The 26,414-nt window shown below is 44.9% G+C and overlaps 1 protein-coding gene across 1 annotated transcript in view; it reads right to left on the bottom strand.

Moving 5' to 3' along the window:
• The window catches only part of LOC144100922 (fatty acid synthase-like), a 71,297-nt gene that overhangs the window by 4,287 nt on the left and 40,596 nt on the right, over positions 1-26,414 (bottom strand). The window contains exons 17-26 of the mRNA XM_077633844.1: positions 25,869-26,023; positions 23,180-23,389; positions 22,356-22,685; positions 17,931-18,050; positions 14,549-14,904; positions 12,222-12,575; positions 8,649-8,892; positions 6,644-6,886; positions 4,762-4,989; positions 2,859-3,103 (exon numbers count right to left, since the gene is read on the bottom strand). Of these exons, the coding sequence (XP_077489970.1) occupies positions 2,859-3,103; positions 4,762-4,989; positions 6,644-6,886; positions 8,649-8,892; positions 12,222-12,575; positions 14,549-14,904; positions 17,931-18,050; positions 22,356-22,685; positions 23,180-23,389; positions 25,869-26,023 (2,485 nt within the window). The remainder of the gene's footprint in view (positions 1-2,858; positions 3,104-4,761; positions 4,990-6,643; positions 6,887-8,648; positions 8,893-12,221; positions 12,576-14,548; positions 14,905-17,930; positions 18,051-22,355; positions 22,686-23,179; positions 23,390-25,868; positions 26,024-26,414) is intronic.

Below are 26,414 nucleotides of genomic sequence, written 5' to 3'. Positions count from 1 at the left end.
TTAATAAAAAATATACACAGCAAGGTATTCACTTGACCACGGCGACTTTTTCATGACGTCCTTTATAAATTTTTCATGTTTAATTATTTCAAGAAAAATGACGCTCATTAATGATTCTTCTGTTAACATTTTCTCCAGTGCTGTTTGCAACGTTTTGTTCATTTTGCTTCCCATCCTGACATGTACGCTAAAGAACAATTTGTGCCTATGTTTGCGTGTGAACTCTAAATTGCCTGAGAGCTGTGCCAAATTATGACCATTTTTGTGTTTGAGCTGTTAGTTCCCTCTGATACTCTGTAAGCTGCTGCCTTGTACGGGCCGACCGCTGCAGTGGCCTAGTGGTTGAGCATCCGCCTCGCATGCGGGAGGTGCCGGGTTCGCTACCCAGTGCCACCGGGTACCCAGTGATGATACAATGGGCACGAGCTTCCCCTGGCCTGGTGCTCGGCTTAATCAGGGTGAAATGCTTGCAAAATTGGTCTTTGACACCCCACCTTGAGCAAACGAAAACACCCTGTGCCATGGCCCTGTTTGGCCGCAGACGCCCTTGCGCCATAAAAATTCACTGTCATCATCATCATCGCGCCTTGTACGGGCCCCATGAACTCTCAAGCTGTTTCATAGCAGTTTTTTTCGCCTGGGGACCCTCAACGATGTGTTTGAATTTAATGAAACATTATAGTAATACTACTATATGTTATGACTATATATTATTATACTATTCATATAATTATTAAAAAACCAGCGCGAAATCAACGACTAATTTTTGAACAAACACTGAAAGTGCGGAAGAAAGGAAACTGCAGTGTTTTGGTCTTAGCTGATGCCGCACGATCCAGGGGGCGCTGCCAGTTTCAAACCTTACGACTCAGCCATCGGTGGAAGCTTTGTTTGCGTTGTGGTATTTATTTGCCGCGTCAAGGCATATCTACCAAAATAAGATCACTTATATGCACAGGACAATTAGCACGCCGCCAAGTGCTGGTATTTCGTGCATTTTCGCAAGAGCAATTAGCGTCTGCAGGAGGGGCCGTAATGGTACAGTCTCAACTAGAAGGGAGGCAATGACAGACAAAACATGAACAATGGCAACTGGTCTGGGGTAAACTGGCTGTTGTCGTGAGTTTCCTTCAACAGTGGTCTCATTTGAGTGAAATGTGCTTTAGTGGAAAGTAACAGGTTCAGCTTGCGGTAAGACATGCGCACTTTCCACAGACGTTGGAGCTCAGATAGAAAACCAATTTCAGAGCGCTCCCGGTAACGCTGAGCAGTCATCGGGTATCGCACGGTGTGGAAACTTAAAACAATTTTTTTCCTGAGTGTCCTTTATAGGACGTCCGAAAAAAAATTGCCCCTTTACCGTGAATAAAGCAGCAGTTCACGGTTTCACAGTGCTTCGACGAGACATTTAACACTATACATTAAAATCTCATTAGAAGCCAAGAATCAAATGGCACAGCCTTGTTTTGTGCTTTCAGTAGGTGTTCGATAAGTAAAAGGTACTAGTGTTTGTTGCCGTACAGGAATGAGTGGGGCCGAATGGCAACAAAAATAGATGAATGAACGTGAACTGAGTCTGGTTATGGCAAAATTAAACGGCGATAAAACTAAATGAAGTGGCGAGAAGTGACCTACTGCCAGCGCAATATGAATCAAGCGCGGCTGACTGCTATGGTCTTAGGTGGCGCATTCTTCATATCAACCCTGGCGCTTTATAATACTGGTAGCGAACTTCCGCTTAGAAACCCGGCAGTTCCTCTCGGTCACAGCCGCGTCCAGCAGATTTTATTTTTCTACAGTGTTATAATTTTTAGAGGTGTTGAACATCTTGTTTTAACGCCGCAAGTATGTGAAATTTTGCATAACTCCATAGCTTGGCCCCATCAGAATCGCCAAACTCAAAGTATGCCCTCTTTTCGACAGCACTGGTGAGTACTTGCAGTGGTTCACGAGTGGCGCTCGCCAAAGTGCATCACGTTTCATCGGCCATAAAGTGCCCTAAAGAGTATTTGTTTAAAACGCATTCCCGAAATAAAAAAGACAGAACTAAAGCAACGTGAACCTCCAATAAACTCACTCTTTGATCTGGGCTGTAATAAATTAGCTGCATTACGAAAATTTTCTGGCCAATTGGTACATCCCTATCAGCACGGCTAATCGGCCCAATGTCAGTAAGGTATTCTCAATGGACCAGAGTGAAACCATGCAATTCCAATATTGGGCCAATTACCTGAGATACATGGAATGATTCCAACGAAAACTGCGCGCGAAAGACGGGACCGAGACTAGGAAACACGCACACACTCAGAAATCGAGAATAGGACTCAGAAATTGAGAATAGGAGACGCACACACAGACTACTGATCCGGAGTTCCCGGGTTCGAACCCGACCGTGGCGGTCGCGTTTTTATGGAGGAAAAACGCTAAGGCACCCGTGTGCTGTGCGATGTCAGTGTACGTTAAAAATCCCCAGGTGGTCGAAATTATTTCGGAGCCCTCCACTACGGCACCTCTTTCTTCCTTTCTTCTTTCACCCCATCCTTTGTCCCTTCCCTTACGGCGCGGTTCAGGTGTCCAACGATATATAAGACAGATACTGCGCCATTTCCTTTCCCCCAAAACCAATTAAAAAAAACACTGACAGAGCGCTGCGTTCTTGCGCGTCTCCTATTCTCGTTCCTGTGTTTCGCGCGCTATTTTCGTTGAAATCGTGGCTGTAAATAAGGCACACTGGTTTCAAACTTCATTTCACAAGGAAAATGCTGGAGATAGGTTACTGATTTTCTCGTTAGGTTGGTAGAGAAAACTCTAATACTGAATATATTCGCGAATCAGCTTCAGCGCATGCATGTGCATACCTGCAGATAGGTGGCTGCCATCTCTTCTATGGAGTGCACGGGGATATCGGCGGTTCTCTGCAATCCGACTGCGCGAACGGGCAGGTGCGCTGCTAGGTCGAGGAGGGCGCTTATGCTGCCCTGTATGGAGTGCACCACGAACAGAGGCGTGGATCCTTCCAGACCATTCATATCGACCAAGACCCGGTCAGGAAGTAGCCTCTCCATGAGCTGCAACCGCGGCACTTGCGAGGCTTCCGCGGAATCTGCAATGGAAAGCATTTATTGTCGCTTATCTGATCTGTGCCGATAAATCTAATTACTGCTCGGATGTAGCGCTATCCAAGGTGGAAAATAAAAGGGAGAAAAAATTATTTCTGCAAAAGCGGTGCTAAGATACAGCTGATGTGACTTGCCCACCACGGCCATTAGTGGCGAGGATTTTTTTTATCAATAAAGGCCCAGCTGTTTTGTGAGTACACCCCTTGAGACAGAGTACAGAAGCACCATTCCTTGCAAGCGGATCATTCATAGTCCCAGTCTTATTGTAACCTAAAAGCACATCACTGATTGCTTTTAGAACATAACAATTATACTTGTGCCTTTTCTGAACCGGACTTCACAAACGCTGAACTTTTTTTTCCCGAAGACTGTTTCCAAATAAAGAAAGAGCAGTGGCCTTCGCTAAGTGCTCTTCATATTAATCTCTCCTCATATCTTGGGAATCTTTGGAAGGGCCGTGAGTAACTACTGGTTTTTAAATAGTAAAGACCAACTCCGTGTTTGCGAACATAAGGGGTGCTGCCAGACGCCGTAGCTATTCTTCAAAGCAGTCTTCTTCAAAGAACTCAACTGTTAAAAAGAGCCGCTTCCATGGGTATTATGTGAAATGGGAAAAATGTTTCTCAAAGTTTCATTTCTTGTGTTTTAATGGGCCGCACTCGCGTTGCGTGCCTCCAGCCGGGAATGATACCTACGCGCACGTAACGTGGTGTTTTAAACATACACCACCTTCAGAATGACGTAACATACTTTCACAACCTGATCTATGATAAACTTGGTTATTTTTCACTGAGGAATGACATCACAGGGACACTGTGAAATAAAAAAAAACGCTTTGAAGAATTTTGATTAGATATATTCCTAAAGCCATTAACTCTACTTTTCACCCTCCCTCCCCTCCCCCTTCTCCTCCGGCTCCGGCGTCCGCGAGCGCCAGCTATATTCCAAACCAAACTCCGGAATCATATTCTAGTGTGAGTTATTAGCAGCAAAACAGGAAAGCCTCCACTTAAAACTATTCACACTTATTGGGTATGTTTAATACGAAAAAAGCGACGTGAACGCAAGGTGAGGGGTGGAGACGTAATAATGAGACTGTTTAGTGTTTGTGGTAGGTTTTTTCTTAATTTTTGCCAATTAGTTATTACGTGATGAATTTTATACACGTTTTGACGCATTACGGGGCTTGACAGTCATGAAGCGGTTCGTTACCACATCTCTTCCCCCTGCGTGGAGACAGTCGTTTTGAATTTTCATAGTTTATGTTGGCAACCTTTGCGCATATACTTCGCTCGTAAGAGTATAGGCGTTAGTTAAATGTGCAATGAACATTACTGCTTCTCCGGCTGTGTTCTGTGTTCTCCTGTCATGTTACGCTGTCATGTTACGTGCCTTTACTCGTGGCAAGTATCTCTAATTTAGAAAACCAACTAATGCAAACACCTTTGCTCTGACTTGCGGCAGTGTACTCCATCCCAAACGATTTTGTCATGTGCCACAGAGACCGATGGGGTATAATTCTTTATTGACTAGCGTGTTTGTGCGTGGGAGCACCGGCATAATTTTTATAGAAAAATGATTGCCGTCAGCTAATTTCGGGAGTTGTTCGCTGCGGTAGAGAAAATTTTACAGCGTAGCTTACCGCTTTCGGGCTTCTTTTCGTCTGCGTTTTCGACTGGACATACTTTGTCGCCAGCACCCTTCCCAATCTGTTGAAGTCTGCTCAGCGTAAGCTTGCGTATTTCCTTAATAGACAGGGCAACGTCGTAGTCTCGCTCCAACGTCTGCTGCACTTCGATGCCTATCAGGGAGTCCATGCCAAGGTCACCGAGGCTCATGTTTGCATCCAGGCTTGCTGAGTTTCTCACCCCTGAAAACAGGTGTCCCAATAAGAAATCCTGATGTAGTCGAGGGTTTGACGGCATACCGTCTGGTCAGGAATCATGGTGATGCAGAATGCTGGTCACTGGCCAAAAAAAAAACAGCATTCTGCATCACCAAGGAATCCTGATGTTTCGCGGAACAGAACAATCACAGCACGCTAAGTGTCACGTACTCAAACCCTAGGAATATCAGAGGAATGTTCCGGCTAAACAACATGAATTCTGTTGAGCTGAATACTACTAAGAAAATAAGGAGTAGTGCACAGTACTCACTGGCTGTCATTTTTGCAAAGCAAACTGCTATAAAAATAGTTTTTTTGGAGTGTGAAGCGTCTTACGGAGCGCCCCCTCCCTCTGTGCCGAGAATTTCACTGTAACCTCCTAAGACACAGCTGGCGCGATCCCAGACTCATTGCGGAGCCTGAGATAAGATACAACTAAGGAGAAAATATAGATTGGGGCCATGCTTTATGCGACACGAACTTTCGCGTGCCGTACCCGCGCGCCAGCTTCAGTTTTGCTAGTGTTATGACTGACAAATATCTCGTCCGTCTCCGCTCGCAGCAGCGTAAAAGTCATCGTCGCTGCAGAGAAGATCCTGCCTTGCGCGAAAGAAATAAAGAAAACAGATGTTTCAAATTAGATCCTGTCTTTAGAGTGTGTACTTGGCACGCCATAGCAAGCTTGTGTTTAAAGTAGCTGTTGTGCGCTATGTAAGCAAAAAAGCAAGGCAACACAGCACAGTGTGCGGTGAATCTGCTCTCGACAGAAATTTTTGAGCTAACCAGCAAAGCAGCATGTGGTTGTTGTTTTCAGAACAACGAAGGAATGCAACGAGTGCATTACTGTCTTTTTTGAGCCCAATGAGTTTTCGATAAGACTCGCACATGCCATTTTTTTTTTGACAGAGCGCCTGGAGTGGCGTCTGTGGTACTAACAGTTGTTCTTTTTGATGCACATCCTGTTTAGTTGTTTTGTAAGCTTCTCTGGTGCAATGCCTATCTAGCTCGGGCCAAAGCATTAGCCAGCAGTTTGTTTAAATGGAAAATAAAAATAGTTCACCGTAAATGCAGGTAATCCGACAATGCAGAACACATGACTAGATGTGCAGCCATTTCGTGAGCACCTTCTTTCTGGCTTACTCATTTTATGTTGTTCGGGGTTACTTAGTCTACGCTCCATGTGTGGAGCAGACAAAAGCAGAACTACTTAGTCAAGAAATACACAGTACAGATATCCCTCTTACGACAGGTGCCAATATCCGAGATTCCCCTCCCTTCATTCCTAGTTTAGAGGCCGGAAACAAGGCAATGTTAGCATATAAGCCTCGACTGATCTCGCTTTGGTCACGATAAGTAGACGGAAAACTTACCCTAGTTGTAAAACGTCAATAAACCAACTGCACTCGGAATTGGCTCGTCGGTGTTTAGTAATTTACCTGTCTCACTGCTTAATCCCTCCAACTCCAACTTTGCAAATGAACAATACACCAATGATACCTTGACCAAAAAAGCGAGCAAGACCAACTCACAGCGACGCCCGTTGGCTATGAAGTCACTGACTAAAGAATAGCATCCCTAATCCCTAATAAGCGGTGATTAGACAGAGGCCATGCGGCATTAGGCACCGATCGTCGCTTACCAAATATGTGTGTAATCGTCTCGACGATGTCTCTCGTCGTAGGTTTCGCTTCGTCCGTCTTTGAAGACCTCTCTGTTTTCACAAAGCTGGACACCACGGGCTGCTTTTGATTCAGGAACCGGTCTAGCACGCTAAGGCAGTTCCCAATGCGCTGAGGGGCGTACACATCGGCCGCGGCGTCGTCGCCTTTGGTTCGGTGCCACACTCCAACGTCCCCAATGGCACCCCACTGAATTGCCAGTCCTGGAAGAGCAACGCGCGAAGTTCCGCTGTTAATGCGGTGATTTGATTAGGGTACATTGAATTGAATATTCGAGTTTGTCAACGTTGCAACCACCGTAGGTTTCAACATATTTATGCTAATCAATTCCACTGTTCCGGTCGATGTAACTCAGTTGTTGCAGAATTCAGCAGCTGGTTCAAGGTGGCAGGGTTGTATCCTGCTAGCGGCACTCCTTAACTTTGATGGCGGCAAAATACGAAAATACCCGAGGGCTGTTTAACCTCACTACAGGTTAACGAACCTCACGTGGCCAAATGTTAACTGGGAGGCTTCCGCTACGACGTCTCTCATTTCCTGTGTTCAGCTTGGAGACGTGAAACTCAATGCACCAGAATATGAATCATTTGGGTCCTTGTATTAAACATGCATAAAAATATTACATAGAGGAGGAGGAGGTCCCATAGGCGACGAAAGTATTGGGTCTTTGTTGGGACCAATACGCTGATTCATTTGAAGTTATGGACGATCCGCGAACATCGCGAATAAAAAAAGTGAATGATGACAGCCAAAATAAAGAGTACCCACTGAAACCTACGGAAAACATTACTGTGATTGTCGGCGGCTGTATAATATGTATGCAGTCGCCAGCGAACTGAAGCCAGGCATTGTTGCTAGGTGCTCTTTCAATATTTCTTCTGGCAATTCGGTCTCGAGTTCTGCAGCGGACAAGTTACGAAGCGGGCTAGTTCCTTCTTGATGAATGTTGGATTGGCGCACAGAACCGAACAGAAAAAAAGGGAGTCATACCTAGGCGCCACGCTAGAGTCCTCTTTCTCCTCTCCTGGCGTATGCACTGCTTCACAAGAGTTGTGTGACGTCATTGTCACCCATGTTCATAACACGGCCCCGGTGTTCATAAGACAAAGTGCTAAAAATAAACCATTTATATGAGCTGAAACTTGCTAATCATATTAGGAACGAAATCATGCGAAATCCGTCAGTGTTATTCAACTTGCGCCAACCCACCTTTTCTTGACTTATCGCAGCAATGTAGAGAACTCAAAAGGTTCAAAAATTCCTTCGGAACGTACATACTGTCCAATTCAAAGCATTAAGCATACATGTTTTGAAAACCGACTAAACTTTGTATTGGATGTTAATTTTTGTCATTGCGTTAGCGCTTGTATAATATTGTAATCCTTTGTACATTTCAGAGCACTGTATGGGAGACAGGGCCTTCGTCAAGCAGAGAGCATCAGCATTTTGCTCTGCCATCCTAGACCGTTTGTGTCTGCAAGAATGTTACAAACAAATGTGATAGGCAGGTATAAATACTTTCGTCCAAAAACACACATGGGTTGACAGAACAGTTATAATCTGAGTTCATTAGTTAAGCCTCTGAAACTGGCCATGTCGTGTTTCTTTCCCTACAGTAGAACCCTGACAGCACTGAAATTCAGTTTACTGATTAACAGAGAATGCTACAGTGCAAGTTGTAAACAATTGTATTACGCTTTCATATATGATGAAGGCCCCCAGATGTTCTAAACTGTGGAGGGATTAACAAGGAGTAATGAACCCCAGAAATGTTTCCGCGTTTCCAAGAACTCAAGTAAAAATGCCAGAGCCCTGCATTTACTGCCCTCTCTAAACATTCTCGTAGTAGGACTAGAAAAATCCGTGTCGCATCTACCCGGTAATCACCAAAGGACCCGGGGAACCACTTAGAATTCTTGCACGTGTGTGTACTCACAAATGGTATGAGTGGGACTTTTTACTCACCGTGCAGCCCATCCGCGACGCGGCGCTCACAGATGCGCTCCATTGCAGAGTTTGCGTACCCGTATCCGGTCTGTCCAATGTTGCCGTGACCAGAGGCGATAGATGAGAAGGCAACGAAGTGGTCCAGCTCCGGACAGAGCTTGCGTGAGAGCTCATCTAAGTGGCGTGTGCCGTCCACTTTGATTCTGCACACTGCTTCGAAAGCCTCAGCAGTCTGATTCTCAAGAAGCGCATCACAAAGCACCTAAAAAATGAAAGGGTACTGGTTTCAACCGACAAAGATTTGTCCCTCAGTATAAATTTGCGCTGCAGAGCGCGTATGCGAAATCTGTCGTCATAAATGTCATTATCCATACGAAGTGACATTTTGCGATGAGAGAACAAGAGATTGGAGTATTTTCGAAAGCTGTATAAGAAAACTCTGCACTCGAATTGGACAAAAAGACAGGAAATTTCCTTTTGAAAAAAGCGTTCACGTAATGTGTGGGAGCAATGGTCTATATCTCTTAATGATGGCAAAGTCAACAATTGCTAGGTCGATTTCTTGTGATGCATGACAGCTCTACAGTGCAGATCAACACGTATCCTGTATTTGATAAAAATTTTCTTCAACCACACGATCCCGATTCTCCTTGAAACAGCGAACTTAACAAATTATAGCAGAAATCACACATATGTGGCAAGCAAACTCTCGGGAAAGTAGAAACTGGTGTAAAGTCTCCCATTACCGCTCGTTTTGCAAGCTTGACAGGTGTTGCAATTCAGACCCAGAGGGCCATTTACCAGCCTTTCGACATTTTATTGATTACTTCGCCTTATCTGATAACATTGTATCTCATCCTGTTAATTGCTTTGACCCTATTTTGCTTTCACATTTTCTCCTGTTTAATGTCCTTCTGGGTCATTAGGGTAATTGAGATAAATAAATAAATTAAACAAATAAACAAGCGCGGTTCGTATATCCGCCGTTTATGACAATTCCTGCATAAAATGATACACCTAAAAATGGTAAAAGTTCAATTCAAAGCCCTAACAAGCCTAATTTTTGAGAAAGGCAACTTCTTCGTCCTCTGCGCTGACAACCTATTATTGGCCTGACGTCTCAGCCAAGGGCATTCCGCTGGCCCATCATTCTGATTGACGAATTAAGGGCGTACACAGCCAATGCATTGATTAGCTCGGGACAATATGCTTCTTACATAGCCGCGTCGTCCCCTCAATGCGCGAGCATTTTTCCGTCCTACCTTCCGTTTTACCGCACATGCGCGCACACACATCAATACATATAGGTATATGCACATGTATCTACAGTATGTGTACACGAGAACGTGTGTGTATGTTTGTGTATGTATACATGCGCAAAAAAACAAGATATTTATATGTTTGTACCAGTCCGTTTATGCTTCAGAGTGTTTTGCTTGCTGTAGGGGTCATGGAACATTGACCTCGTTCATATTTTTTTCATCGTACACCTCTCGCAGGCGAACCGTCTTCGAAGATAGCTATTTTGTACCTCCATATGAAGACCACTGCTCTCTTGCGCCTCCTTTCGCCCTGTACTGCAGCGTTGATTACCGTGTTTAATGCGAAGCGTGACGACCAATAATGCGGTGCCCGCCACACACTATAAATACCACGAAAGCTTTCCGATCCGGCATGCAAGGCGGGCTTCATTTCAACGCGAGTTGACAATCACGAAATTTCCGGTCGTAAGGATGTGACGACGCGTACGTCAAGAACTTTGGGCTACATATCAAACAACGCGCATGGAAGACAAAAATGCCGCCGAGAGCTCACAGGAAATACTGCAAATAGCAAAAATGAATAAGAAATGCTTTGAAAGGTGTCTGTGCTATGACGTAGTCATCTGACGTTCCTCGCACCTTCCGTCAAAATTGGAGGAGGAGGCAAAATTTCGGTCGCGGTGGCTGGTCGACCGGCCGGGACAGCAAAGCCTCGGAGAGGGCAGGGAAGGGGAGATGATTGGCGCACAATCGCTTGATTGCGACTGCTGCAACTCCTCGAACAACCAGTCTAAAAACACATTAGAATTTGTTTTGTCATCACAACCGATTTTCTGTTCTTAATTTTCCCCATGAACTTCGAGCAATAGAACTTTGTGTAGGTACTGCTGACAATTACTACAAAACTACACACTACAAAACAGCAGTACAAACAAATACAACAAAACAACAAAAAACTCTTTCGTTGCGAGAAAACAACAAACCGTTATGTCGTATTTTCGACACAGTTCTGTCGATTTTTTTTCGATTAGATTATGAGCATTCTCTGAACTTGTTCATTGAAGAGGCGTCTCCTTACTTCTGTAGCAAAAATGGACATGCGTACCAAACATTTGTGGTCATAAAACGCGCCACCAAAATCAGTGCACCCAACACAGAACTTTCAATTCCCAGTGGTAAAAATTCACTGACCCCTTGCTACCACACTTCTGAGGCCCCCATCTGGATATCTTCTAAGTTTCAAGAATCTCACGCACGGTTTTGTTCTTTGCATAGGCAATTATCTTTGTCTGCCGGGATGCTGTCGTTCTCATAAGATTGGTAATGCACCGGCAAGTGCCTCACACGAAACCAGTTCAAAGATCTCGCATGCTACTGCAGACGCTCAATGATCCAGTGTCTGGTTTGCCCAAAGACGTAAACCGTTTCGCTCCACAGCGGAGTTCCGCTCACATGGAAATCGTAATTTGGAAGGAATTTAGATTACTCTTTTCGATACAGTCATTTTGTTGGCGCGTTTGGCGAAATGCATATTTCTTGCACACGACGCTGCTGCTGATGAAGTAAGGAGACGTCACATCAATAAACTGTCTTGAAGCCTGCGCCGTGTCCAGTGCTCTTCTCTCTCTCCTCCCTTGCGCAGTTTTTGTGTTCTCAAATCCTGGCACACCAACTCACCCTTCACCATTCGCTGTTAATTACTCTCCTCAAAAAATTTCGCCACCGCGCGTTTCAGGGGACAGTGCCTCCCAACTACCGGGATGTAACACAGTGTTTACCGCCAGGTGGCTGGGAGCCCAGTCAAGGCAAATTTCAGGACTACCCTGTCGGCAGCCTGTTCTTAGCAAGAAAGAGTTCTGTGGCTCTTCATCACTGCGCTTGATTCATTTCTTTCGGCAGGAAAACACGCGTTCATTGCTGAAAAAAATCACATTTAAAAATAGAACTTCTGTTTTCCTCCACCCACGGCTATCGGTCTCTCCCCGTCCAGACAGAAAACGACTCTGTGGTTACTACTTAGCTGGGAACCATGGTTTTACCTGGACTCAGGGATCAGGGTATTAAAAAAATTCACTTGTCACCGCAGTTTCCATGCTGAAATGGCCTTTCATGAGTACTACTTTATTTAATTTTTTTTTACGTTTTATGGTTTACAAAGGCTCGTTTTTCAGTCAAAGTAGTCTCTTTGCGTAAATATTCCGCAATCAACCGATACATGAAAACCTTTGTCTTCAGTAGCCCATTCCTGGCTTCCGCGTGTTGAAAATGTCCTGTTCACAAGTACAGTTGATCGTATGCCTCAAAGTGGCCATCGTGCTTTTCAACTTACCAATGAAAGGTTGAAGATTGCTCCGACCGGTCCAATGGCTGAGGCTTCCTCTATGATCTGGCGGGCCCCCTCCCCCGTAGAGGCGTCAAGTGTGCTCACAAGGACGACTGCTCCGGCCTGCTGCCATCGCCGAATATGGAGCTTTTGGTATCCCGTGCGCACTCCCGAACGGGAGGTCAACATCAGCTTACGGCAGCCGCGGCCCACCATCCAGTCGGCGAGCTCGAGGCCGAAGCCGCCCAAGCCACCGATAATGACGTAACATTTGTGTTCGTAAAAGTAAGTGCGCGCTACCGCCTCCACGGTAAAAGGTGATGCGTCGGCCGTCTTCAGGCTGCTCTCTTCAGGGCGGACCTGGAAGCAATGGTGACATTCTCTCAAGTGACAACGTTTTTATGGAGGAAAAACGCTAAGGCGCCCGTGTGCTGTGCGATGTCAGTGCGCGTTAAAGATCCCCAGGTGGTCGAAATTATTCCGGAGCCCTCCACTACGGCACCTCTTCTTCCTTTCTTCTTTCACTCCCTCATTTATCCCTTCCCTTATGGCGCGGTTCAGGTGTCCAACGATATATGAGACAGATACTGCGCCATTTCCTTTCCCCCAAAACCAATTATATATATTATAACCGTAGGCCGACCACTTTTTCCACAAGCATGAAATCAGAAAGGGCAGCGGTAAGGTTAGCGAAGAAAAGCACTAAATATAGCTCCTTCTTCTTCCACTTTCACATTTTCGTGCACCACATTTCGACTCACAACGACGCGGGTAAAATTGATCGGCATTCCGAAACCCTACACAAAGACACTAGCCATGAAACCAACAAATAAACAAACAAAACACCCAGCTTTGAAGCTGCAGCATTTACTGAAACAGGCATAACTTAACTTGCTCTCGGTGTGGGTCTATATTACTCTCCCGATAAACAGTTCGCTAAGGCAGCAAAAACCTCTGATGGAAACCTTTTCAGAACAAAAGACAAGGGCTGTGCACAAATCACGGTTCTCAAGATTACTACTACTAGAATTAATATTACTGCTATTACTGCCTGCGTTGACGTTGCCTACTGTTACAGAACACTCAGCTAACGGCGCCACTGTTGATGCCATCGCCAGTATTCGAAAGAAATCATTATCGTCGGTGTAACACGCAGTTCTAAGATATGCGAACACTAATAATCGTTCATGTATTCATGCCTTATATAGACAGCCACAAAAACGAAATCAAGACGTTTCACCATATTTCACTTATCGAAGTGGATCCAGCAGCTTACTGCGTTCGCCTCCTCCTCTTCTTGCGTCAATCCCAAGGCCTACGTACACCCGGTCGACATAGATTACATTCCCACGCAGGGCGCATTCTTCAGAACACTTTAATCTTGGCTCGCCCGTACAATATGTCAGAGGTCTTTTGGGCAACTTGATAGACCATGCAGCTTATAGTGACCTGTGTTTAATGCAAATTTACCGTCACTACCCTTTGCACTTCACTCCGTTTCATACATCATATACAGCGCTGTCAAACTAGCTCTGTTTTTTGGCTGTCTAAATCAGCGAAAACAAAGTAGTGCGTTATTTTTGGTGAGCATACAATGAGAACAATTTTGCCTGCAGGCTTATTACATGATACACTTGTCACAACGTTGAATAAATTTACTATTTCTAACGACAAGCTGTCGTTCTCTTGTGCCTTTGATCATTCGGCCACAATACAAGATCGGAGTAACACGCCTGTCTTAATTTTTTTTCATGCAAACTATTTAGGTGCCTTCTGCAGCGTTGCACCTGTTGTTTGAAACGGAGCATAAGTAGTCTTGATACTCATCCGCATACTGAGATTGAATTTCTCGGACTGTCGCCGCGGTGATCGACAGGCATGAAACGTTCAAAGCAGCATTCCCTTTGCTGGGCGCATCGTCCTGGCGAGATATAGTTTATAACTTTGCCCCAAGCGCAGACTTTGACCTCCTTCTTCCGTACTTGTAGCACTTTCAATTCTACACCTTCTACATCTCCTCTTCCCCTCACCCAAGCAAGGTAAACAGCCGCAACATGCTTACGGTTGCCCTCCTTGTCCTTCCATCTCCTTTCTATCACTACCTTGGCGAAGTGGTGAAGGGCCAGATCATAGTCATCCCAGATATCTTCACCGTAGGGCCAGGTTCCACTGACTTCCAGTTAGCCCTGTCCTGCCCCTGCGACCGCCACCTTATCACCACAATCACCCTGACCTCTTTGTGCATCCGACTCTCCGCCGCCTCCAGCCAAGAGGCAGTTTAATTGAAGACATTCGCCTGTCGATCTTTTGCAGTCAAACATAAACGGACTTACCTCCAGCACAACCTTCCCAATATGCTTTCCGGAAGCCATGAAGCGGAACGCCTCCTCCGCCTGGTCCCGCCTGAAGTGAGTGATGTCGAGTGGTCGCACAGCACCGGAGGCGATGCCCTGCTGGACGAGATCTCTCAGGCGGCGCTTGTCGTCGGCCACGAACGGGCCATCCCCGTGCAGTGACTCCAGCAGGATGCCACAGAAGATGGCGCTCTTGAGGAAAACCGACATGCCCAGCGGGGAATCCTTCACCAAATCGAACTTCCCGATCTCCAGAAAACGGCCGTGAGTCGCCAAGCAGCGCACGCTGGCCTGGAGCTTCTCTTCCGACAAGGAATTGAGCACGAGGTCCACTCCTGGTATGAAGGATGGGATTGATGGGAAACGCTTAGTGGAAGAAAAGAGGCAAAGAATAACAATGTACTCCTATTGATTTCAATCTCCACTTTATTCCAACTGATTTTTTTCCCTGGTCAACACCGACTGTATTCGAAAAGCTCCAATGGATTCAACTTCATCTGACTGCAACAAATTTTCGACTTCCCGTTACAGTTACCATGTGTCGACTGTAGCTGCACAGGCTGGAGGTTCTGGCCATTAGGTGAAAATATTTGAAGCTGAGTATCGGCGACTTATTGTGTAATAGGATTCCGGACCAACCTCGACTATTGCCAAGAAAAAATGCTCAGAGGTTTGCTCGTGCACTAGATGCGCTCACTTCAACAAAATATTTTGGGCCCGAATAAAAATCAACTTTAGAACACTTCAAGCTTATGAGACGGTAGAAGTGTGCAATAACGTTCCGCATTTCGTGGTCTATTTAGATATTTTTATTTATTAGTTTATTTATTCGGCTTGAGAGCTCCACAGGCATCTACAAGCATCAAGGCCCAGAGGACACATAGAGGGCTAACATGATCGGAGACGGTCTTCAGTGTTAGTTATGAAGAATACGAGATTTGTGATGATGAGTACTTTGAACGAAAGGTCACTCTAATCTCAATTTGTCGGAAAATGGCGACTCATCAACTATTTCGGCGTGAGAGTTGTGAACGAGATGTCATTAGGGTGGTCAGTGCGGGAGGTGCGGTGAGCGCGTGACAGATTTGGTAACATGAAGAAAATGTTATTTTTAAAATTTTAAAAAGATGCGATTATAAGGCGACAGGATAAAGAAAAAAAGGAAGGTGACTCAAAGTGAGGGACAAAGGGAGGTGATATTTTAAATGAAAAAAAAAGCACCATGGTGGCAGGGAAGAGTAAGAAGGAAAGAAGGTCAGGTTTCAGCTTTATGAATCAACACTGCGCAGATAAAGGGGAGAGAAGATGAACAGCACGCACGAGCACTGTGTGACTAAGGTTTGGTTTCAGGAACGGATTTTAAGTCCAAATGAAAACATTGAAATAACAACAAACACAAACACATTTGGCCTTTATGCGTTGTTTTGGCAGCACGTGCTCGCTTTAGGATTGTAGAAAAAGTAGCCAATGCCACACGAATCACGAAAGGAAAGCAAACTCTGTTCAGTAAAGACTTTTACGAGAAGACGGTTTCCTACCAGAAATTATGACCAGATATTTATTTCTATAGTAGGAAATTTATTATTCATTTATTTCGTGCTCATCTAATTTGGTAAGGGAATAATATATTGCTTTTTTTTTCAGTGAGTGATTTGGTAACATGAAGAAACGTACAAAGAAGCGTTAAACATCACACGCTTAATCTTTGAAGTAGAAACAAGGAAATGAAGATTTATGTTATTATAACACACAGCTGCAGTTCTAAACATCGCTATGAAGAGAGGAACCGCACCTACGCGGCATTGCTATGGGCGCTAAGTAAGAGAGCGCGATAGACTATCTATAAAAAAGCGTCACATAACAGAACAGTGAGCCGAGTAATTAATACACGTCGCATGTCGCTTGAAGGCACAAAAACAAACAGCAATTGAAAACAGTAACTGCAAAAGAAACGATGTATGCAGCAGTGCAGGACCAGTGGACACACGTACGAGTACAGCTTTATTATAGAGATTTAAGGGTACAGACGCTTAATGGCGCTATACATACACTGTTACATCAACTGATTTGTTTAAAGTGCGCAAGTACTCAAGATAGAGTCCAGCTGTCCGGTGTTTGCGATGAAAATCTTTTTCTGCTAGCGTAGTCATGCGTCTGTTTACTCGCAGGAAATGTCGATACTATATGGTCAACGTGGAAATTGTTAAAGAATACGAAGACGCTTCTGCTTTATTTTTAATATATTTTATTTCAGACAACATGCGCCAAAGGCAAATCCCTGATCTTTGTATGTAGGCCCTGAACATATGAGGGAACAGTGTAACAAAGAATTCCCTCGGAATCCTGTGAATATTGGCTGAATGATAGTCGTGTTGTCAGCGTTATCACAATTAAGTACGCAATAACCGCGCCATCTGAAGTATAATAATTTCCTTTTTAACCGTAGTGTATGCCACGCATAGATCTCAAATACCGCTTCGCGCATGCGCATTTCAAAGCACGCATGTTTCAGCGTCCTTCGTCGAAATCAAGAGAAAGAAATGGGCGTTAGCAGGGCATGTAATGCGAAGGCAAGATAACTGCTGGTCCTTAAGCGTAACGGAGTGGATTCCAAGTGAAGGCAAGCGTAGCAGGCGTCAGCAGACGGTTAGGTGGGCGGATGAGATTAGGAAGTTTGCAGGCATAGTGTGGGCGCAGCTGGCAAAAGACAGGGTTAATTGGAGAGACATGGGAGAGGCCTTTGCTCTGCAACGTGTGCAGTCAGGCTGATGATGATTATTAATATTATTTTAAATATCTTTTTATATTGCCATGAACATAAATGGAGATGTTAGTGCCTGATTATGGTGCCGGCTACTCTTTGCACATTACTGAAGAAAAACACTTAAACTAGCGACATACCGCTCAGCAAAGCAAATCTACAATGCACACAAGGCACAAGACAAATAATTCAATGGACTTGCCACAAATGCTAACATAAAAGAGAAAAATTAACTATAGGTATTGATATTACCTAGTGAGATGAAATGAAGATATACTATAGGCAATAGTATCTACTAATAGTCAACGGCATAAAAACCACAAATTGAAGAAATTAGGAAGAAATTATGAGCTTCAACAGTAACGATCACATATATTAGATACATAATATAAACACACATAATTGATTGCCAGGACATTAGAGAACAGCAACATTAACAATATCGCATACATCAGATTCATAATAGAAGCACCTAAGGTTGCCGGGACTGATATCTTAGCTCTGCGTCACTCTTTTTACCCTGCGCTAGAAAAAAACTTTTCATAATTTTTTACCACATTTCATCACTCGGTTTCCATCCCGACCTGCGCTTGGACTCACCCCTTCCCTTGGTTTCTCGGCGCACGTGTTCCTCGAAGGACAGGTCACGTGAGTTGGCGATGTTCCGGTCCTCAAGCTGCGGGAAGCGTCGCTTGAGAAACTCTCGCTTCTCTTTTGAACCTGCGGGGTGGGCCACAAGGCTTATAAGAACTTTTTTTTGCGGTAAGCTTCTCGGAAGACATTCAAGAATGAAAACGAGGTGCTGTCGATCATCCTTCCAAGTACAAGCCATTCAACATCAGGAACCTTTGGTCGTTTTGTCGTTAAACAAGCAATGAGCCATGCATAATTTGACATTCTTGCAATCTGGCCTCTTGTAAACTTGTCTGCTAAATGTATGTATGTTTGACTGCATGAGTTTATCTTAAATTTGCTTTCAATGAATGTTTTCGTTTTGAGTAGGAGCCCTTTTTTTTTCATTAACCGTGCCATGCTCTCCTGTGTCTGCAATACGTATTTCTGTTACGCTCTAATTTTCTAGACACACTAAAATAATTTTGCTCGGTTTCGGATACTGTATTTTCGTTTTAACTGAAAGCTTCCGATAATGCATAGAATTAAAATAAATACTCAAAAACATCATTTTTTTCGCATCCGTTTCCTGATAAACTTGTCTGCACTTTCCTCAACGGCAAGTGTAACTTTTGACAGTGACACTGTGAAAAATGACAATAAATGACACAATGACCAAAAAGCGGAAAAGGTGGAATTCTTTAAAAATCTTCACAAAACATCGCCCTGTAGGAAAGTAGCCACAAGACTTGAAATTCATAAAATGAAGTGGACTGAATTCGCGTTTACGTGCTCGTTAAGGAAACAGCTCAAAATAGAAAAGGACGAGATACAACAACACTGGAGCGCCTGTGCTGTCGTGCCACGTCCATATCTTCCACTCTTTCCTTAAACTGACTTCATGCACCAACCAGCACGCCAAAAAGCCCTTTTGGAACCCAACCGCAGCAGCTGCGTTTCGATGGAGGCGGAACACAAAAGTCGCCCGTGTGCTGTGCGACGTCAGTGCGCGTTAAAGATCCACAGGTGGTCGAAATCATTCCGGAGCCCTCCACTACGGCACCTCTTTTTTTTCTTTTTTCTTTCACTCCCACCTTTACGGCGCTGTTGAGGTGTCCGCCGAGATGTGAAACATACTGCGCCATTTCCTTTACCCAGCAAACAATTTAATTTGCGTGCAAACGGACGAGACGTATAACAACATTCGGCATCTGTTTTGTTCGAAGTGCCTACAGGGCCTTGTTCCAAAAAAACTCTAAATAATCAAGAGGTAACTTCGTTCCTTTGTCGAACAGTTTGCAGGTGAAAACACGAAATGTACCCGCCGTGGTGGCTCAGTGGTTAGAGCGCTCGGCTACTGATCCGGAGTTCCCGGGTTCGGCCCGACCACGGCGGCTGCGTTTTTATGGAGGAAAAACGCTAAGGCGCCCGTGTGCTCTGCGATGTCAGTGCACGTTAAAGTTTCCCAGGCGGTCGAAATTATTCCGGAGCCCTCCACTACGGCACCTCTTCTTCCTTTCTTCTTTCACTCCCTCCTTTATCCCTTCCCTTACGGCGCGGTTCAGGTGTCCTCCGATATATGAGACAGATACTGCGCCATTTCATTTCCCCAAAAACCAGTTATTGTTAGAAGAAAATTTAAGGCTAGGAGAAATAACTTCGAAACAAATAAGTTTAAAACGTGTATTAACATGCGCTAAGGTTAGCAAGCCAGCTGCGGCTTCGTTGAGCCCGCCAATGGTTGTCCGTAGCAGGGGATTACTGTCCTGCTGCCTGCGTTACTAATCGTAGCCTTAACTACAGCCATTGCACGAAATAAAATGGCAAGGACCGAATAAGTGTTACGTGCCTGTATATAAAATGACGCAGTATGGTGCAGCATCACAAATTGTTTAAGCCTAGTTTAAATACAAACGTGAACACGGTGAAACAGTGATGATACAAACAAAGAAGGGCAATACGGTGCAGCGTCAGTAATTGTTTCAACCTAGTGTAAATAAACTTGAATATGGTGAAAAAGGGATGTTAAAAGGACAATCCACTGACTAAGTAAACTTGACAAAACAACTGTGTATAGATATCCTAAGGACAGTAGTCCATGGAAATAACCAAAGCGTTTTTCCGGAGTTCGTTAGTAATATTTGGAACCAACAAAGCAGTAAGCCGGGCTAGTTGTGTCTTCCTTTCTTGGTCCCATCTGCTGCACTGTTACCATGCAAAAAATATTTGGAAATAGGTGTTTAGGTTAAATGGACGTTTCCGTTGCCATAGTATTGCAGCCTGTAGCGCAAACTAGAAAACTGCTAACACAAGTGAAAGTAGCAAGCATTTGTGAACTTCAACCCAATAGGCAACTTTTTACCTATTGCATTGCTCGTCTCACAGTAATTGCATGCCTGTAACTGGCCGTTACAACTAGCCATACTCAGAAACACCTACAAGGGCACGTCGCCCCGCGTCTTTAACAGCCATTTAAATAAGGCGGTTTAGCAACGCAAGACTCAAAAGATTTAGTTTCGTGCTGCTGAAACGAAATAAAATATATTAAGTGTGTACGCAGCCAATGGCTGCCAAAACTTGAAATTCCATGTATTAGCAATGAAGAGAACTCCGATAACTGTTATAGGCTCGGTAACATTTTCTGAAAGCTTATTTCCTTTACGTCTATTCGCAGAAGTTGTTGGATTAGCACCATCGGCTTTCCGCGATTCGTTGTACAACCCCCCGCCCCCCTCATACGACACCCCAAATTTCATCCCTCTTATATATGGCTACCAATAGCTATGCGATGTTAACCAAATGAGTCTAGCTGCTATGAGCAACTCTATGCAGATGACAGGTAGTAAGTTGGAGCCACTGCCAATCCTTGTAGTATCCAAGACTGCAGCAATCCCTGTAGGTCTCGCTCATAGGTAAAAGATAGGCAGCAGCACAGCGACACTCTTAGTTTCGATTAGACAGCTACGCAGCAGAGCATGAGCGGTTGGCAATTTTTTTGTCTTTATTTTCGCTTGAAATTTCATATGTGCTATGTGTTTAGGCTTGCCTTTCATTTTATACTTTTGCGTTGCATTTTTCTTTGTATTCCATAATTTTGAGCACAGATGTACATACCATACAGTATCTTCTAAGGGGCTTAGAACTAAGTGATGAAAAAGGAAACAAAACATTACTTCGTACGCCGCCGCAGTAGCCCAGTGGTTATGGCGCTCGGCTGCTGACCCAAAAGACAAACTGTACGCGGAGGAAACAGCGCTACAGAACACAAAATACACGTAATTCAATTTCTACTCCAGTAGGAAATAAAGATAATAAACAAATCGTAAGCACAGCCGCCGCGGTGGCTGAGTAGTTATGGTGCTTGGCTGCTGACCCGAAAGACGGGGGTTCGATCCCGGCCGCTGCGGTCGAATTTCAATAGAGGCAAAATTCTAGAGGCCCGTGTACTGTGCGACGTCAGTGCACGGTAAAGAACCCCAGGTGAACGAAAATTTCCGGCGCCCTTCACTACGGCGTCCTTCATAGCCTGTGTCACTTCGGGACGTTAAACCCCTAAAGACCAGGACTTCTTACGTGCTTCTGTTTTACCCAGCTTCTGTTTTGGGTATTTTATAATCTTTATTGCTGACATTCTTTTTCTGTAAAAGAAACAATGCAGTCGTGGACGCATCAACCACTCATGGTTTACATCTAGCAGTACATCATCTCAAGCACACATGGTCATATTGTAACAGCACACCTCACGGAGACTGCAGTCGAAGCCAATAGAGAGTTTTAGTTTCACGTACGTACAGAGTTCACGTACGCAAACGTGAGAAGTCTACGTAGCATACGCGCATGTCGTTTCAAACCCTTTTAGTTGCACGTACGCTACAGACGCCGCGCGTTCTTCCTAGCGCCAGCTACTGACAAATTAAGACTCTGCTGTAGCCACGCTAAGACAAGAGGAGCCAAAGCCATGCCAGTCGTACTGCGTCGCGCGCTGCTTCTGTAGGCTTAACAGCTGGGAAATCGCCCTTCTATCTGAAAAAACAAAAGCTATCTGTCGCTTGAAACTTTATGCGAGGGTAAGAATGGGAAAATCGATGGCGAATGCAACAGTTTAGAACACGATATCGCGTCGAGTGATTAGCGACGAAGCTGTTATCGCTGTGAAGCGGCGGGCATGGCGCCTCATGTTTGTCAACGCTACGTACGCAAGCAACGCAAAGACTGCACCGTAAACATTCGAATCTCACGCACGTACGTTAGACTCGCGCATACCCTTTGCGTTCTGCGCATGCGCACTGGTCACCCGTAAGAGCTCTACGTACGTGAAACTAAAAGTCTCTATTAACTCGCATTGTCATTGAGAAATCTCCAGGGCGAGCGCCGTCCCTCTGCAAGCTTCTGCACTTGGCATTCGACACTCACCAACGGTGGTGAAGACGGTACATCCCATAGAGAGCGCGACAGAGATGGCCGCCTGTCCGACGCCACCGCTGCCGGAGTGGACCAGCACCGACTCTCCGGGCCGCATGTTGCCTCGCACCAGGAGCGCGTAGTAGGCAGTGGAATAAGCCACGGGAACCGTGGATGCCTCTTCCAGGCTCCATGCATCAGGAACCTCCCACAGGAGGTCCGCGTCTGCCATTACGACCGTGGCCATTCCGCTAGCGTCCAGCAACCCCATGACCCGACGTCCCTGGGGGTCGCGGCCGGAAAACTCGAGGCCGAGAAGGCAGTCGAAGGTGGCCATGTCACCTGCGCACCATGAATGGGGGACGGTCTCAGCACAACCCTTATATATATATATATATATATATATATATATATATATATATATATATATAGATGCCACATTTTCTACCACTACATATCGTAACATATAAATACTTTAACAGCTGTCTTGGATTCTCGAGTTAACCAGTGGTAACCTTCCTGCGAATTTTTTCTTCAACCACGGTCTCTTGCGAAGCCTTCTTGATGACTGAAACGCTCCATTACAAGCAATGTCTTTCTTCGGATGCCTTGCTTCTTTTAACATCTTTCCAGCAATAACAACACTTTAGCCACGCACTTGTCAAATCCGACTAAAACACCATGGTCCACCATGGTCTTTTCATCGCTGGCCAGTCGGTCACAAGGCAAGTTCAAAGTAATCTTCCCCAGCAGGAGCCATATGCAACCAAACAGCACGGTTTTTCACGTCATCCAGCACGGCTACCCGATGAACAGGGCTCAGTGAGGAAACTCACCGGGAAGTGCATCCGGAGTAAGCTTCCCCGTAGCTAGCATGACGTCGCGGAAGTTCAGCGGTGCGTAGTACACGCTGCACAGGATTCCGTCGATGCCGCTAGGGGGCGACGCATAGCGAAGCGGAGACTCGTACCACTGCAGGCTGGAGAGGTCGCCCCGTGTCTTCACGTTGAGGAAGGCGTACTCTGTCAAAGTCTTCGGAGCTCCGCCTGCAGCATATATACAGCCAATACGTTCCTTATAAGCTGAACGGTTACCAATTTTTTTCTTTAGTCATTAGTGCTATAGACCAAACAGCTATTAAATGAAGAAGCTGAGAAATCTCATTCTGACATTGAAAGCGCTCAGAAAAGACAAGTACGACAGAATGAGAGAGAGATACGAAGAGAGACATTCTGTCCTCATTGTCTTTTTTGAGCGCTTTCACTGTCACAGTTGAAAACAAACTCGCCCACTCCCTGCCATTATTCGAGAAATCTTAGTTTTCGGATAAGCATGGCAGGAGACACACAAAATTAAGAAAGTCAGTGATGTTTATGCCAGCATCAAAGTGTAGTGAACGAATCTGCTTAGGCTATTCCATGAACCTTCTCAAAGCATAATATGGCGTGAAAGCAGAAAAGACGAAAAATAAACGACACCGACCAAAAGAAACGATGGCGTTTCCATACTTATGTGTCTCAATATAAAAGCGAATGCTGTTTTCAAATACACCAGCTCTGCTCTCTCGTGCCTCTGGCGTTAGGAGTTCTCCGGAAATCGTAAGGGAAGGCGATGTGTCGAATCTTTATCGCACTACAGTTGCGAAAACGACTATTCCGTTTGCTGCTTTATTTGTGGCAAGACGGTTCTCTTTTGATTCTGGATGGATTTGCGGATTCATGGAGTTTCCCAATTTCCAGTGAAGTACGTCTGCCCTGCTTTAAATTCCCAGGTCATTGCGGTTGTCGGCTTAGTGTGAGTAACGCCGCGCGGCGGTTCGGTAAGCCCTCCTGCTACTTCCATAAATTCTGGGCGATAGTGAGGAATTGCGCTACCAGGTACGTCGTTGCTTTCGCGAACCTGCGAAAGAAACGTTCGCCTGCGCCCCTTTTTGAAAGTCGACGTTCTACATTTAAAAGACGTCTCGGCATTTGAAACTTGGTGATAGGTGTTGCCGTTGTGGAAATAAAGGCGACAAATTTGCATCGCTACAACGCCACTTAGTATGGAGCGTTCACTAGCTGTCAACGCTTAACGACAGCATAAGTGTACTGTGAAAATCGTTTGTTTAAAGGTATCCGTTAAAACTGTAGGCCTCGTTCGGTCACTGCCTGTTTGTGTTAACGGCAGTAATATCCTCAGCAGCACAAATAATCGGCCCCATATTAGAAATGGATGGTTTCACTGTGGTCTTTTGTAGGACCGGTCCTTGCCAGTACATTTTCAATGTTTAGCCGATTAGCTGTGCTGCTGGGGATAGACCAGTGATCAGTTAACAACCGCCTTAACGACCGTGGATGAGAGGGCTTCAACCTGAAACTCGTCCTATTCATAGCCCGTTGTGGCTATATGTTTCCGCAATCAGAACGCATCAGAGGTAAAAGATCGCTCGTTCTAATTACCAATGTTATGTTCCTCATGTTGTCTGAAAATGTCACACACGAAGCGCGTTTCTCACGAATCTACGCAAAACGATATTGAGCGGCAAGAACTACGTAAAGGCTACAGATAGAACCAGGCAAATTGTGCGATCATTTATATTTGCCTCCAACTTGATAGTTTCGCTTAGTAAAGCTGACACGAGTTCATTTCAACCACTCATCATTATTAATAGCCACGCTGACTTCAATTCGGGTGAAATGTAGAGCCTTGTTCAATTATGAGACCGGCTTTCTTTTTGGGCTATGCAGAGTGGACGGTTTTGCATCACCATTGTACCAAATCCATTGTTGGAAGCTATCCTCTACACCCTAAGGATGCTTTGGGCTTCCACGAGCGCTACAGAGTCTGACAACGTGTCTTAGAAGCTTCTTTAGCAGTATTCCATTGACCAAGGCTGTAGAATCTCGCATTGATCTCTTGTGGCTCATGGCTCGCACCAGCTGTTTCTTAAGCCTATCTACTCAAGTAACTTTCGCTTTCGATTACTTTTACATTGCCTTGGTTCCTGCTTTGTAAATCTAAGATACCGCCAGTTTATCAGGTGTAATATTACACCTTCATAAAACACGTTGCAAGGCTATAGTTGGCGATGCATTTTTCCTTTCTTGAAATTAAACAGCGCTACATATATAGACGAATGCACAGAAACACACGACAGGACGGGCTCTGCCATGTCTGTCATGTCCGTCAGCGCCTGTCCTGTCATGTCTCTCTGCGTATTCGTCCATATATGTAGGACTGTTTAATTTCAAGAAAAGAAAAATATTACACCTTCCACGTGGTAATTTCGTCCTCCTGAATTCAGCTCGGATATACACTCGCGCATCATACTTGACGTAAGCTGTTCTTTTCGTTGGCGTTAATATGAGACTATCATTCGGACAGCATATGGCACCTGTCAATGCCATTACCTCGGAACATGTCATCAAAGCTTCCGCGCCATATGCACGACCCTTATTAGCACAATATCCTACTCACAGAGTACAGAAAGTATTCGCACCTCCGAAACGCTGAGCGGATATTAACCACGATTGACCCACTCACGTGATTGAGTAGTCAGGTGCCTATAGGACCCCCACTCTCCATCACGGTAGATGTTCATGACCAAGTCCCTTTCCAAAATCTTCTTGAAAGCTGGCATTTCCAACATGAAGTCGACTGGATTACTCGACGGCTTTTGGCTCGCATCAAATAAGCATCTGTGGAAAAACATAATGGGCATTTACATAACTAATGTACAGATATACAAAATATTTTGCATTAGCTGTTTGCTTTAATTACAACGCTCAGAATCTAAGGGGATTATTTAATGCAAACGTAAGCTTATACAATATCTCCACAAGGGAAACAAAAGCCTCAGAAAAGAACCGAAGCGATCTGATACTGGGCGAATTGTGCTCATGGACGACACTGTCGACCATCACCGCCATCCGGTTCCGCATCCACATGTTTCAAACAAAAGAAATGCAAGAAGTCAGGAAGCAAAAATTACAAATACAAAAATGAATGCAACATGCAAGACCATCATCACATTCATCTCGGTTTATATCACGTATACAGTCTAATGTTGAATTTTGTCTGAAGCGCTAA

This window comes from Amblyomma americanum, chromosome 8 (assembly GCF_052857255.1).
Source record: "Amblyomma americanum isolate KBUSLIRL-KWMA chromosome 8, ASM5285725v1, whole genome shotgun sequence".
NCBI classification, from domain to species: Eukaryota; Metazoa; Arthropoda; class Arachnida; order Ixodida; family Ixodidae; genus Amblyomma; species Amblyomma americanum.
Note: the sequence above shows the minus strand (reverse complement) of the source record. Positions and strands in the feature narration are given on the sequence as shown.